At 42.0% G+C, this 16,363-nt stretch overlaps 1 protein-coding gene across 3 annotated transcripts in view; it reads right to left on the reverse strand.

Moving 5' to 3' along the window:
- Window positions 1–16,363, reverse strand: part of pskh1 (protein serine kinase H1) — a 55,364-nt gene that overhangs the window by 33,537 nt on the left and 5,464 nt on the right. For 2 of the 3 annotated variants that reach the window (XM_060923933.1, XM_060923934.1), the window contains exons 2-3: window positions 14,012–15,138; window positions 1,151–2,932 (exon numbers count right to left, since the gene is read on the reverse strand). In XM_060923933.1, the coding sequence (XP_060779916.1) occupies window positions 2,615–2,932; window positions 14,012–14,962 (1,269 nt within the window). In that variant the 5' untranslated portion in view covers window positions 14,963–15,138 and the 3' untranslated portion in view covers window positions 1,151–2,614. Of the gene's footprint in view, window positions 1–1,150; window positions 2,933–14,011; window positions 15,139–16,363 lie in introns of those variants that run through there. The other variant, XM_060923935.1, reaches the window with a different exon arrangement.

Consider the following 16,363-nt stretch of genomic DNA (forward strand, 5'->3'; position numbering starts at 1 on the left):
ACCAAAAACACCCCTTTCATTTTTCAAATGAAGACAGTAAATAAATGTAATTGGGAAGTTTCACATGTGTAGGAGAATTCCTAAATTAAGACATGTTAAACATAGACTGGTACCAAAATCCAGAATTGTGACACCCAAAGCCATTTTTGAGACAAAGTCGGCAAACAGTCTTATTTTGTCAATTTGGGTGTGCCGAATTCAAATCTGCAATATGCTGAGCTCTATCTGACCTCTGTTGACCTCTAGAGGTCATTGAACTTTGGGCCTGTAAACGTCTCGGCTGAACCCAGTTTCTCAGCTTTCTAAGGAATGAAATGTACTAAAATGATTAATGAAGTTAGCAAATGGCCTCGTTTGTTAAATGTTTGGGTGCTGAATTCATTTTTCATTTGTAAAACGACATATGACCTCTGATAACCTCAAGGTCATTAAACTTGGCCTATAGGCCTATGCATTTAACGGCATTTTTAAACTGACTTTACTCCCCCAGAAAGAATATGAACAGACAAAAAACAAATAGAAAGGAACAAATACAACATTAAATGCCAGTCCATGTACGTGACTTACTTTTCACAATGAGAATGCCTAGGCGATCACCTTACATAACATTGCATTATATTTAGCGGTTATTGTTTATACAAAGCTACTGAAAAAAGGACAGATTCAGCAGCATACAAAATGTGGGGGCATATGAGAGTTTTTGTTTTTTTTGTTCTAAACGGGGTAAAGCCTTTACAAAAAACAAAGAAAAAAACTCATATATATTAACCTGTATGCCCCCACATTTTGTATGCTGCTGAATCTGTCCTTTTTTCAGTAGCTTTGTATAAACAATAACCGCTAAATGTAATGCAATGTTATGTAAGGTGATCGCCTAGGCATTCTCATTGTGAAAAGTAAGTCACATGTACATGGACTGGCATTTAATGTTGTATTTGTTCCTTTCTATTTGTTTTTTGTCTGTTCATATTCTTTTTGGGGGAGTAAAGTCAGTTTAAAAATGCCGTTAAATGCATAGGCCTATAGGCCAAGTTTAATGACCTTGAGGTTATCAGAGGTCATATGTCGTTTTACAAATGAAAAATGAATTCAGCACCCAAACATTTAACAAACGAGGCCATTTGCTAACTTCATTAATCATTTTAGTACATTTCATTCCTTAGAAAGCTGAGAAACTGGGTTCAGCCGAGACGTTTACAGGCCCAAAGTTCAATGACCTCTAGAGGTCAACAGAGGTCAGATAGAGCTCGGCATATTGCAGATTTGAATTCGGCACACCCAAATTGACAAAATAAGACTGTTTGCCGACTTTGTCTCAAAAATGCCTTTAACTCCTTAAATAAGCACTTTTTTTAATTTTGGTACCAGTCTAACAGGCTGATCCTGGTAAGAAAATATGCACATTCGCTATACCCAATTTAAAAAAAAAGACAAATACCAAATATGTGAAAAGGTTTCATGAGCTGACCGATTTGAATAATACGATCGCATATAAAACATGTCAACAACTGAATGAAACTTATACAATCATAAGTACTGCATATTAGCTCAACTGCTTGGGGTGTTCAATTTATTTAAAATCATACTACATCAATCCGTAAATCAAAACGCTTAGAGGTGACAGGAATTACTTGAAGCAGTATCATTAAAGAACTTGCTGTAATGAGCTCCCGTAAATAACTTCAGCCAAGTGGTTTCTTTAGTAAGAAAAGGCATAGTTTCACCTTCCTATTTTAAATGCTTTTGGGCACAATAAACGGTGGTAAATGGGAAACAATTAACAGCATCAGTACCATCCTATAGAGCAACTACCTATAAGTGTTAAAAATAATTCACAGCAAAAATCAGGAAGGTCTAAGAACAGCAAACACAGATGTAGTAGTCCTTCCAGCAATTTCATTATGTAGAATTCTGTTCAACAGATAATACAATCAGGTAAAAGGCTTAAATCAGACAGTAACTCTACAGACAATATAACAATGAAAAAAAAATCATTTAACAATAAATAAATAAGGGGGAAAAAAAGCCACACATAACATGAACATAAAGGGGGAAAAAAATACCAGCACAGAGATGGACTGGATAGTGAGTGAGATATACTTATTTGCTAATTGGCTCTGTGGTCAGCAAAGGTGTCGTCTCTCAGAGTTCGTCAATCAAACTTGTACGGTAAGTACACACCACTCTTGTTCCACTTTACCTCCTCTGCTCACAGCATGTGGGTCCTAGGCATGTGCCAATATTATATTTTATCAAAATAATTGCTTAATTTTTCCTCATGGCTTAAGATCTCACAAGGATATTTTAAAAATTAAAAAATATATACATCATTCAGTCAGAGAAGACCAAGTGATCGTTCTGTTTGCCATCTTTTTCCTAACTTTTCTTATTGGGGTGAACAGGATAATGGGACTGCCTTCACCAAGAAGGATCCATGTGAAGACTTTAGACTGCCTTTTGAATAAAATTCAGGGACAGTGACAAAAAAAAAAAAAAAAAAAACCCAAAACCACCTCTGTAATATATATTTGTCTATAAAATATCATCGGCACATGTCTAGTGGGTCCCAGAGTGTCTGTACCAGCATGTGCAGTGTGACAGCATGTTTCTTTCTTCAGCCGTTGTACTGTTGCTGGTAGCGGCGGTTGAGCTCCCTCAGCTCCTTCTCTCGGACACGCCGTGCTCGGCCTGACTTGCTTGAGCGGCTGGAGCGCGTCGACTGTGCCGACTTCGTGCTTTGGCAGCGCGACGATGCCCTCTTGAGCAGGTTCTGAGAGATGCAGCGTTGTAGGTTCTTCATGGAAGATGAAGCAGCCATGCTAACAATCCAGGGGTGCTTGAGCGCCTGGCCAGCTGTCAACCTCTCGCTCGGGTCCACAGTGAGCACACGGTCAATGAAGTCCTTCGCCAAGTTGGACACACTCGGCCATGGCTGCAGTGAGGAGAGCAGGAAAATGACGACATGAAATGCAGAAACAGACTTCTTTCAGGACATGAAGAAAGCGTTCAGAACAATTCCCATGTCGTTTCTCATGGATATACACAATAAGTGTATTTTCAGAAAAGATGTCAAACCTTTCTGATGTTCTCATTTTTGACCTACATATCAGTATTTAGGCCAAAAAAAATATTACCTTTGTTTCGGGTTTCCCGACCGACCCACTGAAATGGAGCCGACTGTGCATGTCTAAATGCCAAAATATGAAAAAAAAAATTCTGTTTCGGGTTTCCCGACCGACCCTGAAATTAGCTGGCAAATCTAACTATTTTATCAGATTTTCTAAAACATATACACGTTGGGCGGCACGGTGGTGTAGTGGTTAGCGCTGTCGCCTCACAGCAAGAAGGTCCTGGGTTCGAGCCCCGGGGCCGGCGAGGGCCTTTCTGTGTGGAGTTTGCATGTTCTCCCCGTGTCCGCGTGGGTTTCCTCCGGGTGCTCCGGTTTCCCCCACAGTCCAAAGACATGCAGGTTAGGTTAACTGGTGACTCTAAATTGAGCGTAGGTGTGAATGTGAGTGTGAATGGTTGTCTGTGTCTATGTGTCAGCCCTGTGATGACCTGGCGACTTGTCCAGGGTGTACCCCGCCTTTCGCCCGTAGTCAGCTGGGATAGGCTCCAGCTTGCCTGCGACCGTGTAGAACAGGATAAAGCGGCTACAGATAATGAGATGAGATCTTTAGGCCTTAAGGAAGCTACAAGATACACATGTCCAGTAAAAAGTCAATTAATCAAACACTTTATAAGGAAACGTACATACTCTACTTACATTATGAATAATCTCATAATATTTAGATCTGTTGAAATGAAACAGCCAGCAACGGATTTTTTTTGTTTGTTTTGTTTTTTAGGCGAAGTTACTCCACATGAGCCTGGTCATTTTTGGAAGACTAGTTTGTTCATTGAGGAGAGCCGTGAGAAATCTAATAGGCTTTGTAAACTTTTAACCTGTCTAATATGACAAATTAAACTGCCCGTTAATTTTTAACCTTGCTGTTCAGATCTCACAGACCCACCATGTAGTTAACTTCACACATGGAACAGCATGCATGCTTTTATTGCTTTGTAGAACCCGTTTTCTTAAAAGCCCACAGATTTTTTTTTGCGCAAGCAGCAGACACACTGACGCACACAATCTTAGACAACACTGCAGCAAAGGGTTAGTGTGGAACATGATGTGATCACAGGAAGGCTCTGGTTACCATCCAGTCAATGCACACACGCACGCAAACAAACAGACTCCACAACACAAGTCATCTCCCTCAACACCACGACCATAAATTTGGTATTGGACAGTCAAGCAATTCATTCAAGAGAGCCTTTACAGTAAAGGAGGTTTATAATCAAGTTTATAATGAACATACAGAGAGGGATGAGAGGCCAGATGATCATGGGGTATTGTTTTCTGGTGTCGTGACAGTGGCCTTCTGGGGAATATTTCTGTTTAGGAATGCAGATTGTGAGTGGACTGGCTAAATGTCTACATGTCCTCATGCAGCTTTATAACAACAGGCTGTCAGAGTCTTTATACTACACCACAAACCACCAGTGGGTCCTGAAAACATCGCAGCAGAGCTGCATAATCGCAGCAAAAACTATTAAATGTAATTACTCGAAACTATCTGTGCAACAGCACAGAGACACATCTGATTCATTTAGACCTCCAATGGGCCGTATAACGACTCGCATCAATATCTAGTGCAATACTATTACATATACTCTATTAGCCAACCCTTTTTACACCTTTTAATCATACATCCATAGATTATACAGAAGGCTCACTGTAGTGTGGTACAGCCAGTGAATGCTAGATGCTAACTGCTCTTAGCCATCTGTGTTTAATCAAAACAATGATTAAACTGTTTCTTTGAATTTTGCCTTAAATATTGTTTCATGAGCTAATGGATGCATGCACTGGGCAGCACCGCTGGCCAGAACAGTACAGCATAACCATAACCATGCATCTCTTTCAAAATTTGGTAACGCTTTACATTAAGGTTTAACTGTCCCTAATTAACACAAGCTGACACAGGCAATCAACTAAACCATACTGAAAAAGCAAGAGATGCTATAAAATTCTCTCATCTCATTATCTCTAGCCGCTTTATCCTGTTCTACAGGGTCGCAGACAAGCTGGAGCCTATCCCAGCTGACTACGGGCGAAAGGCGGGGTACACCCTGGACAAGTCGCCAGGTCATCACAGGGCTGACACATAGACACAGACAACCATTCACACTCACATTCACACCTACGGTCAATTTAGAGTCACCAGTTAACCTAACCTGCATGTCTTTGGACTGTGGGGGAAACCGGAGCACCCGGAGGAAACCCACGCGGACACGGGGAGAACATACAAACTCCACAGAGAAAGGCCCTCGCCGGCCACGGGGCTCGAACCCGGACCTTCTTGCTGTGAGGCGACAGCGCTAACCACTACACCACCGTGCCGCCCGCTATAAAATTTATAATAAGCCAAATAATTAAAGGGGAACTGAAGTCATTTTTAAACTTGCTTTATTTCTTAATTAACGTGTTATTCAGTTACGTTTTCGGTTTTAGTAACCTTATATTGTGACTCGTATTGGCAACTAACTGCAATTAAATATTACACTTATCGGCCTATTCGGTTTGTAGCCGTGTTGCATGTAGTTCGTTTGGTCCACGGTAGGCGTCGCTTATCCGCGCGACCTTCACGAGACTTGTGTGAGACTTCGAAACGTGAAGTGTCAGTGCTACTATTTTGAAAACTGTTTTCCAAACATAATCTTTATTGCACAAAAACGAGTTTAAATTACGATTACTGCCTGCTTTTTTCAAACTTTCCTGATTGCTATCAAAAACAAAACTTCCGGCTTGATTGCATCAGCATTCGAAAAAGGGCGCGCGTGTCTTTTGACAACGTTGGCAGATGTTGGTCACTTTGATTTCCGCTGTACGTTTTACTTCCGTCCTACGATGTCTCGCACAGGTCTCAACGAATCTGGTTTACAGCCGTTGCTTTGACATATGGACTGATATATTACATAGCATATTTCAAACACTCATAACTTGCTATAGCAGCGACAAAATAGTGATCAAAAATGCATTCTAATATTTTATAAAATAAGAGAAATACAATTTTGATGATAAAAAATTTGCCTTCAGTTCTCCTTTAAAGGGATAGTTCAGGATTTTTGACATGAATCTGTATGGCATCCCCATCAATAGTGTCGTGCAAACACACTGACTTACCCCTGACAGCATCCTGTGAGTCCAGTTCTTGTCCAGTTTTGGTCCAGACAAAAGTAGTCCGGCAAGTTTGTTGGGGTCACGAAAGTAAAACGTTTTTCGTCTCAAAACAGTATGTGTTCAAAAGAGTGATATATTTGCATCACAAAACCGTTGCCAAATAAAAAGTCAGACCTCGAAATCGCTTGGCACTATTTTCCTGCGCGCTGCCGGCTTCATCCAGCTGCGGCTCCAGCTTCAAGGATAAGCTGGAGCCGCATAAGTAGGAGTCCCGGCGGGTGGTTTGTATTCGATTCGTTTATATCCCGACCTTGTTAGCTGTCAGATTTATGTTCATGGACCCGGTAAGCTGGTAAATAATATTTATTATTATTTTTTTTCTTTACCAAATTCTAACAGAAAACGAGAGCGCAAAAACAAATAGGAGTCATTCAGGATTCAGCCATGTTTTTGCTCCGTGTCATGGCTGAATCCTGAATGACTCCTATTTGTATAAATAGGGCACTACATAGGCAGCAGTGGTAGTTTCTTTTTCCCTGCCATGGAAGCGCACTTGTATACTGAGGAGGAAAGCAATTTGCATTACAGCCCTGAGGCGGCTCCTGCTCAGCTTTCCCTTTCGGGCGCTCTCGTTTTCTGTTAGAATTTGGTAAAGGAAAAAAAAAAAAATAAATAAATATTATTTACCAGCTTACCGGGTCCATGAACATAAATCTGACAGCTAACAACGTCGGGATATAAACGAATCGAATACAAACCACCCGCCGGGACTCCTACTTATGCGGCTCCAGCTTATCCTTGAAGCTGGAGCCGCAGCTGGATGAAGCCGGCAGCGCGCAGGAAAATAGTGCCAAGCGATTTCGAGGTCTGACTTTTTATTTGGCAACGGTTTTGTGATGCAAATATATCACTCTTTTGAACACATACTGTTTTGAGACGAAAAACGTTTTACTTTCGTGACCCCAACAAACTTGCCGGACTACTTTCGTCTGGACCAAAACTGGACAAGAACTGGACTCACAGGATGCTGTCAGGGGTAAGTCAGTGTGTTTGCACGACACTATTGATGGGGATGCCATACAGATTCATGTCAAAAATCCCGAACTATCCCTTTAACACCTGCATAAGCTATTGTTTTATGCCATCAATGAGTAACTTAAAAAAAATCTGAGTAAATGAAATGCACAATAATCGACATGAACAACGTGTTAATAAACGTTTGCAGTTGTTAAATCCGAACTGAGGCCGAATAGCAAGTTCCAGTACTTATATGATACATGGAAACCAAAGTTGAGTTATCAACATTTAGGCAAATGCAATAACATGCTCATTTACATAGACTTGTTTTAGGCCCTGTCCACACGGCAACGGATTCAGGTGAATCCGATACAATTGTTTATCGTTTTGGCCTGGCGTCCACACGGCACCGGCGTTTTGGGTGCCCCAAAACGCAATCTTTTGAGAACGGGTTCCAGAGTGGAAAGATCTGGCAACGTTGCCGTTGCGAAGTCGTCTGGATGAGTAGAACGGATTTGTTTACGATGACGTCACAACCACGTGCTTCACGCCGGGTAGAAGTGTAACGAACTCGATGCGAGTTGTCAACAAATCCTATAACTTGGTTCATGAAACGCGCTTACAAAATATTTTCACTGTGAATATTTATTGTGTAATGGTGCAGAGAGAGAGAGAGAGAGAGAGAGAGAGAGAGAGAATAGCCCCTAGGGCAGAGTCAATCCCGCCAGCAAAAATAGGGAAAAAAAGGAGCGATCTCACCTCTTCAGATGTTGGTTTAAGTCCTACAATACATTCCTCAAAAAGGGCGTAGAAGAACAAATTAATCCATCAACGTGTAGCATTCAATTTATTCCGGAACATTAAAGACGCCGCCTTCCGCGTAGAATCATACGTCATCCTCGCCGCCATATTGGATAGGTCAAAGCGGAGAATAAAGATGCCTCATTCATGTGCTGCGTTTAACTGTACCAACAGGTTTACCGTCCAAACGAGATCACATGGGATTACCTTTCACAGGTGAGACTGGAAAAATACTTTTCATTGTATTTGGTCATTATAACGTAATTTTACGAACAGATTTTCCTGACTTTGTGGCTAATATGAAGTCTCGCGCATAATAGTTTATGCGCATGCGTCCTACTTCTTCTATTGTTCTGGTGTCTCAGAAGGGACCGTCTTACAGCGCCCCTAGAGGTGTGGCATGTGTATTGCATTGTTTTCAGCAAGCGTTGCCATATGGACCTGATATTTTACTGATCGTTGCCCATTTGGACGCGATATTTTTTTAAATAACATCTCGTTGCCGTTGTCGTGTGGATGTAGCCTTAGTCATGGACTGAATAAACATTAGTCGATGTAGGTATATTCATTACCATTTTAAACTAACATCAGTGTCTTTAACTTCGCTTATGGTGTATTAATGCTTTAGTTCATGCTTTGTTAATGTTTACTAACAGCAAATAATGATGGGGAAATTAAGAGAAACTTAATGTCAAATTAAAATCAAATTTTCTTTACCAGCTTGTGCCATCTTATAGTCAGAACCTACTGTATGTGTACAGTTTTGGTGGTGGGTTTTTTTTGGGGGGGGGGGTTTGAGAATATAATGCTGTGTTCACACTTATACCGGTACGAAAGTGGTATAACGGTATCGATACAAAGTATACCGGTACAGTTTAGTGCATCTGTCCACACTAGCGAGAAATGTTTGCGGTTTTCTTTCACAGTAGTTGAAATGCGCGTGCGCGAAATGTTTCCGTGGTTACCGAGTAACTTCCTTCCGAGAATATGGCAGATGAAACGACGTGTGTGCGCTTTTTGTTGTCAATGTACAGTCTGTATTTCTGGTGGTCATTTATTCACTCGAATCGTATAAAACGCGCGAGGCAGTTGAGAAAGAAACAAAGAAAACGAATCTCCCTTTCTCCCCCTCCCCTTCTCCCTCTTTCCTTCTCTTCCCCTGCCTTTCTCCCTCTTTCCTTCTCTTCCCCTCCCTTTCTCCCTCTTTCCTTCTCTTCCCCTCCCTTTCTCTCCCTTTTCCCCTCTTCCTCCTTTCTTCCTCCCTTTTTCCCCCTCCCTCCTCCCCCTTTCTCCCCCCTTTCTTTGCTCCATGTAGCTCCATGATCGTTTCGTTTTCGCATGCGCATTATATTTGTATCGATACAGAACAGCTTCATCTGTCCACACTACAGCGAAGCGCTACAGTACCAGTACGAAACCCATACATTTGTGGGTTTCGTACTGATACAGTTATACCGCTACAGTACCGGTATAGTTGCTAGTGTGGACAGGTGTTGCGGTACGAAAGTAGTTTCGTATCGGTACAAAATCCCTAATGTGGACAGGGTATAAATGAGACCAGGGCTGCGTCCGAATATGTATACTTCTATACTATTACCACACAAAAAGCAGTATGTAGGGTGTCCAAATACTTGGTGGCCATTTAATAGTAGCTGAATGATACACTACATCATGATATCCAATAATTCAGCTGGGGCATCCAAATAATTGAAGAAATAATAATAATAATAATAATAATTCCCCCAGGGAAAAATAGAAAGATGATGGCTGTCCAGAGCAAAGCTGGTTATTGCAGAGGTGTAAAAAATGTATCAAGAGTTCTTTAAACATTTTTCCCATTGCAGAAATATATACATACAGTACCAGTCAAATGTTTGGAAACACCTTCAAATTCGATGTTTTTATTTTTTTCCTACATTGTAAATTAATACTGAAGTCATCCAGACTATGCAGCAACACATAAGGAATCATTTAGTAAACTTTAAAATGTTAATCAAACCAAAATATGTTTTAGATTTTTCACAGTAGGCACCTTTTGCTTTGATTACAGCTTTGCACACTCTTGACATTCTCTCAATCAGCTTCATGAGGTAAAATCACTCGAAATGGTTTTCCAACAGTCTTGAAGGAGTTCCCAGAGGTGCTGAGCACTCGGCTGCTTTGCCTTCACTCTGCGGTCCAACTCATCCCAAACTTTTTCGGACTGACTGACCTTCATTTCTTAAAGTAATGATGGACTGTCGTTTTTCTTTACTTAGTTGAGTAGTTCTTGGCATAATATGGATTAGAGCAGTACTCAAATAGGGCCATTCACTGTATACCAACTCTACCTCTTCACAACACAACTGATGGTCTCAAACACATTAAGGCCCTGTCCACATGGCAACGGATTCAGGTGAATCCGATACAATTGTTTATCGTTTCGGCCTGGCGTCCACACGGCACCGGCGTTTTGGGTGCCCCAAAATGCAATCTTTTGAGAACGGGTTCCAAAGTGGAAAGATCTGGCAACGGCGCCGTTGCGAAGTCGTCTGGATGAGTAGAACGGATTTGTTTACGATGACATCACAACCACATGACTGTGAGTGCTTCACGCCGGGTAGAAGTGTAATGAACTCGATGCGAGTTGTCAACAAATCCTATAACTTGGTTCATGAAACACGCTTACAAAATATTTTCACTGTGAATATTTATTGTGTAATAGTGCAAAAGTGAGAGAGATAGAATAGCCTTTAGGGCAGAGTCAATCCCCCCAGCAAAAATAGGGAAAAAAAGGAGCGATCTCACCTCTTCAGATGTTGGTTTAAGTCCGACAATACATTCCTCAAAAAGGGCGTAGAACAACAAATTAATCCATCAACGTGTAGCATTCAATTTATTCCGGAACATTAAAGACGCCGCCTTCCACGTAGAATCATACGTCATCCTCGCCACCATATTGGATGGGTCAAAGCAGAGAATAAAGATGCCTCATTCATGTGCTGCGTTTAACTGTACCAACAGGTTTACCGTCCAAACGAGATCACATGGGATTACCTTTCACAGGTGAGACTGGAAAAATACTTTTCATTGTATTTGGTCATTATAATGTAATTTTACGAACAGATTTTTCTGACTTTGTGGCTAATATGAAGTCTCGCGCATACCGTATTTTCTGGACTATAGAGCGCACCTGTATATAAGCCGCATCCGCTCTATTTTTTAAAAAAATTTTTAAAAAAGATATACAAGCCGCACCGGGCTATAAGCCGCAGATATCTATGTTGAAAAATTAGATATTTACTGCATGTACAGAACGATTTTGTACTGTAAATGTACATGTATGTACCTGAACAGATTCTTTCCGAACAGTGCCTTTTAACACGGCAGCAACTTTGGTGATTAAAACGGAACAGAACCAAGAGAAAATAACCGGTATTTATTTACCTTCATTTCTCCTGTGTTTGAAACCACAAGTCACTTTAATCATCTTCGCTGGATTTGAAAATAATTACCAGTTAGTAATTTGTCGTGCGTGTTCTATCTGCTAAAGATCTGCTAATTCTTCTTTGCATTGATTTTTCGTCTATCTTATTTTTGATTCTACTTCCGGTTAGAGCGCCCCTAGCGGTGGAAGAAAAATCCACAGAATAGCCGCACCTTTGTATAAGCCGCATGGTTCAAAACCTAGGAAAAAAGTAGCGGCTTATAGTCCAGAAAATACAGTAATAGTTTATGCGCATGCGTCCTTACTTCTTGTATTGTTCTGGTGTCTCCGAAGGGACCGTCTTACAGCGCCCCTAGAGGTGTGGCATGTGTATTGCATCGTTTTCAGCAAGCGTTGCCATATGGACCTGATATTTTACTGATCGTTGCCCATATGGACGCGATATTTTTTTAAATAACATCTCGTTGCCGTTGTCGTGTGGATGTAGCCTAAGAGGTCAAGAAATTCAAGAAATTAACTCTTGACAAGGGACAGTTGTAAACTGAAAGCCATTCCAGGTGACTACCTTGTAAAGCTGACTGAGAAAATCCCGAGATGTGCAAAGCTGTCATCTGAGCAAAAGGTGCCTACTTTGAAGAATCTAAAATATAAAACATATTCTGGTTTGATTAACACTTTTTTGTTTACCAAAAAATTCCATAGATATTTCTTCATAATGTCAATGACTTTAGTATTAATCTACAATTCAGAAAATTTTAAAATAATGAAAAACCACTGAATTAGAGGCGTTTCCAAACTTTTGACTGGTACTGTATATATATATTTTTTTATTTCACTGCATGCATGGGCATGTGAACATCCACATCAGAGGACAGGTAAGATGGCGGTGGAGTATGTCTGAATTGTGTCCTTACAGGAGATACGCAGAGACGGCCTTACTTTTTGTTTATAAATGCCTTAAGACCTCAAAAATGGCACAGGAATAGTTTTAAGCATTAACAATAAATCTACTACAGTAATTTTTACGATTAAAGTGATTTATATAGGTAGTACTCTGAGTGAATGACCTTGACATCCGTAACGTCACAGCAGGAAGTCTATCGGTCTCATCGCCATTTCCGCTATACTACCGTAAAACATAGAGCTGACTGCAACTCCGATCCTCCACTTTGAGCCAATTTATCGCCATGCCACGTACATGTGTTGCTGGCAGGTTCAGCAACATGATAGAAGGTGGATTTACATTGCATTCATGGCCCAAGAATGTTCAAAGTGCAAAGATTTGGATGTGTTTTGCGAGAAGTTGACGGGCACATTGGGCGCCTACGAAGTGGTCTCTCCTCTGCTCTGCACATTTTACTGAAGACTCGTACGAGACCTCTGATCTGTTGAGGAGTGTTGGCTATAAGCCCGTATTGAAAGAGGGTGCAGTACCAACAATTAAAAGAAAAATAAAAAAAAGTACAAGAAAAGGAAAGTGAGTTCAGTTGCACCAGTTCTCCCGGATTGCGAGCCGAGGGTTGTTGGTAAAACCCAGGACGGGACATATTATCGCTCGGGCAGTGACCTCCCCACAGTTGTTGCTAAAACTGGTGACATCCCGTCCCGGGTTTTAGTAATTGCCTGAGCCGAGCAGTAATAGCGGAGTACTCCGTATGGAGAAAATGGAGAAGGAATGGAGTAGCCGTCCTATTTCTCCGTGGACATCATGCACGTCATTGCCTCAGCAGCAATATCTCGCCCTTACGTGGAAGAAGCGAATGAACGGAGAACTGATCGAACAACTGAAAGTCAGATTGTTTCAAAACAATCAGCCACAAGGTCGGCCTTCAAGAAGCGAGAACGCAGACGGGTAAGATACGACTCTCATTTGGATATAAAACAACAAAAACACCACTCGTTGTTTCCCTGCATTTAGATTAATCCATGTAACTTGTATTGTGTGTTTAAGTTACCAGTATAAGATTTAATTTGATTCAGAATGTGATTGTCTCAGTTCATCTGATTATTTAATTAGCCTTTTATGTTTTATCAGTGAAAATGCATGCATGTACATGTATGTTGCATAAGTTATAGCACCCATCCTTCTTTAATGAGAGTCAACCCACAATCAATGAAGTCAAATCAGTCTTAGTTGAGCAAGTCGGTAACGCTATTTCTGACTTTCACCATAATTTTTTATTTGTATGACTTTGGTCTATAGCTGTAAAAGGCCTCGGCCTTAAAACCGGTTACCGCTGCGACATCACGCACTCAGGGCTGGCTGGCTCAGCGGGGCAGCTCGAATGCCAACTTTGCGGTCGATTTTAACTCTCAAAAATATATTTTTTTATTCCCATTTATGCAGCATACAAGAGTCAAGGATGGAGATACTATCCACTCAGAAATGTTTTAAAAATGAAGGTTCTGCGCGTCTAATATTCACTCACATACAGAAAGTATTAGTGATACGGTCAGGTAGTAGGTACTTAACCATTGTTAGTACATACTGAGAATTCAGATGCAGCCAAGAATAAAAATTTAGAATACTAGATTCCCACCTCCCCAGAGAAGCTGTACTTCCCCTTCAGGATCTGCCGATAGAGGCGCATGCGGTTGTCGTCCTCAAAGGGCATGGTGCCACTGAGCAGGATGTAGGAGATAACCCCTAGCGCCCACATGTCCACAGCATTGGTATAGGGCTTGCGTACTAGGATTTCAGGTGCAATGTATTCAGGTGTGCCACAAGTGGTTTTCATAAGGCATTCGTCACCCTTTTTGCGTGTACTAGCTAGACCAAAGTCTGTGATCATGATTTTGGAGTCAGCACCAGGATGGTAGTAGAGCAGGTTCTCAGGCTTGAGGTCACGGTGTGTGATGCCTAGCATGTGCAGGTAGCGTACACCGTCCAGCACCATACGGAGTACACGTGTGGCATCCCGCTCAGTGAAGGAACCACGTGCGATGATGCGGTCAAAGAGTTCACCTCCTGTGGCCAGCTCCATCACCATGTACACACGCTCAGCTGTCTCAAAAACCTCCATCAGCTGGATGATGTTGGTGTGGCGTACACGCCGCAGGACTCGCAGCTCCGACTCGCACACCTCACGACCCTCACGCCATCGAGTCTCAATCATTTTGATTGCATATGGCTGGCGTGTACCCTTGTGCTCAACCCGCACCACCCGGCTGAAGCTGCCACGCCCAATGAGCGCCTTAATCTCATACTTAGCTGTCACCCGAGGGTCAAATTTGGCACGGTACTTGGCCACTTTATTTCGCCGTGGTTCAGAGGGCTCCAGCTGGCCTTTTCCTGCCGTAGGGGAATGAGTGGCAGCACCTGTAGCTTGGCTTTGACCCTGAGGTGAAGGAGAGCCAGTTTTCTTGTCACTGCCATCCACACGAATAAAGTTCTTATAGACATCAGTTTGCTGAGGCTCAAGCTTCTTGACAAGATCTAGCTGCACGTCTGGTGGTGGTTCTGGGAGGACCTTGCTCGTCCTGCACCCCATCACGTCAGGATCCTTCGCACCCGATGCGGGCAGCACATCCTCATAACCCGTGCCAGCCAAAGGCACAGACAGAAGCTTTCAATGCTACAATAAACCAGGATGACCAGGACAGTCACTGAGTTCTACCAGTGAACTCTCTTCTCCTCAGGTAAGATAGAAATGCAAAGTCTATCAATCTGAAAGAATAAAAACAAGAAGAATCAATCAGTGTCAGAAATCTTGACCTAGATGCCTGAAATTTACACATAATGCCATAAGTCAGTAATAGTTTTAAACGACTATGTGCCTATATGATAGAAAGCAATTTTATGCCATAATTTCATTAAAAGAACGTTGTATTCGTAGTTTTCTATAATATTGCCATTATTATTAAAAAAAACAACACAGAAAATATGGTTAATCAGTTACTGTGTAACCTAAGAATGATTAAAGGAAATTTAGAAGTTTCTCAAGGGGCGGTACAGTGGTGTAATGGTTATCACTGTCGCCTCACAGCAAGAAGGTCCTAGGTTCGAGCCCAGTGGCCAGCAAGGGCCTTTCTGTGTGGAGTTTGTATCTTCTCCCCGTGTTTGCGTCGGTTTCCTCTGGACATGCAGGTTAGGTTAATTTAGGCTCTAAATTGATCGTAGGTGTGAGTGTGAATGGTTGTGTGTGTCTTTGTGTCAGCCTTGTGATGACCTGGCGACTTGTCCAGGGTGTACCCCACCTCTTGCCCATAGCCAGCTGGGATAGGCTCCAGCTTGCCTGCGATCCTATACAGGATAAGCAGTTATGGATAATGGATGGATATTCACTCCATGATTTCTAATACAGGGCGGCACAGTGGTGTAGTGGTTAGCACGGTCGCCTCACAGCAAAAAGGTCCTGGGTTCAAGCCCAGCAGTCAGCGCTCGAAACTAACGGTGTCCCGATGTCCCGGGGACCATAAAAAATGTCGTCGGGACACAAAATTATCATATCTGGGACAATCCCAGGACAATGGAAAAAAAATATATCTAGAAAAAAAGTTCTACATTAATATTATTTACAAAGCCGTAACACATACGTAGACATTCACCTAATTTGTCAATTTTAATTTTAAAACGTTAACAGCGAAAAATACATAGTAGCTACACTTCGATGCACCTGCATCCGTAGGCTACAGAGCAGCGCATTCTGCTCTAGAATCTTCGGCCGGAGTCCGCATTATATGGACTTGGAATGGAATTGCTACCGCACACGCTGCGCCGACTCTTGCCAGAACAAAAATGCTGAAGTGGTTGAAGCGGACCGACCGCGGGGAAGAAACTGAAAGCCCAGACATAACGTCTCCGGGACCTTCAGGATCCAAAGTGTCCTCGCCTGGTCTGCAGGCAACGCTAGCAACTGAATGAACTTAATGAACACTGTTAGACACGTTAT

The sequence above is a fragment of the Neoarius graeffei genome, chromosome 6, assembly GCF_027579695.1.
Source record: "Neoarius graeffei isolate fNeoGra1 chromosome 6, fNeoGra1.pri, whole genome shotgun sequence".
In the NCBI taxonomy this organism is placed as follows: Eukaryota; Metazoa; Chordata; class Actinopteri; order Siluriformes; family Ariidae; genus Neoarius; species Neoarius graeffei.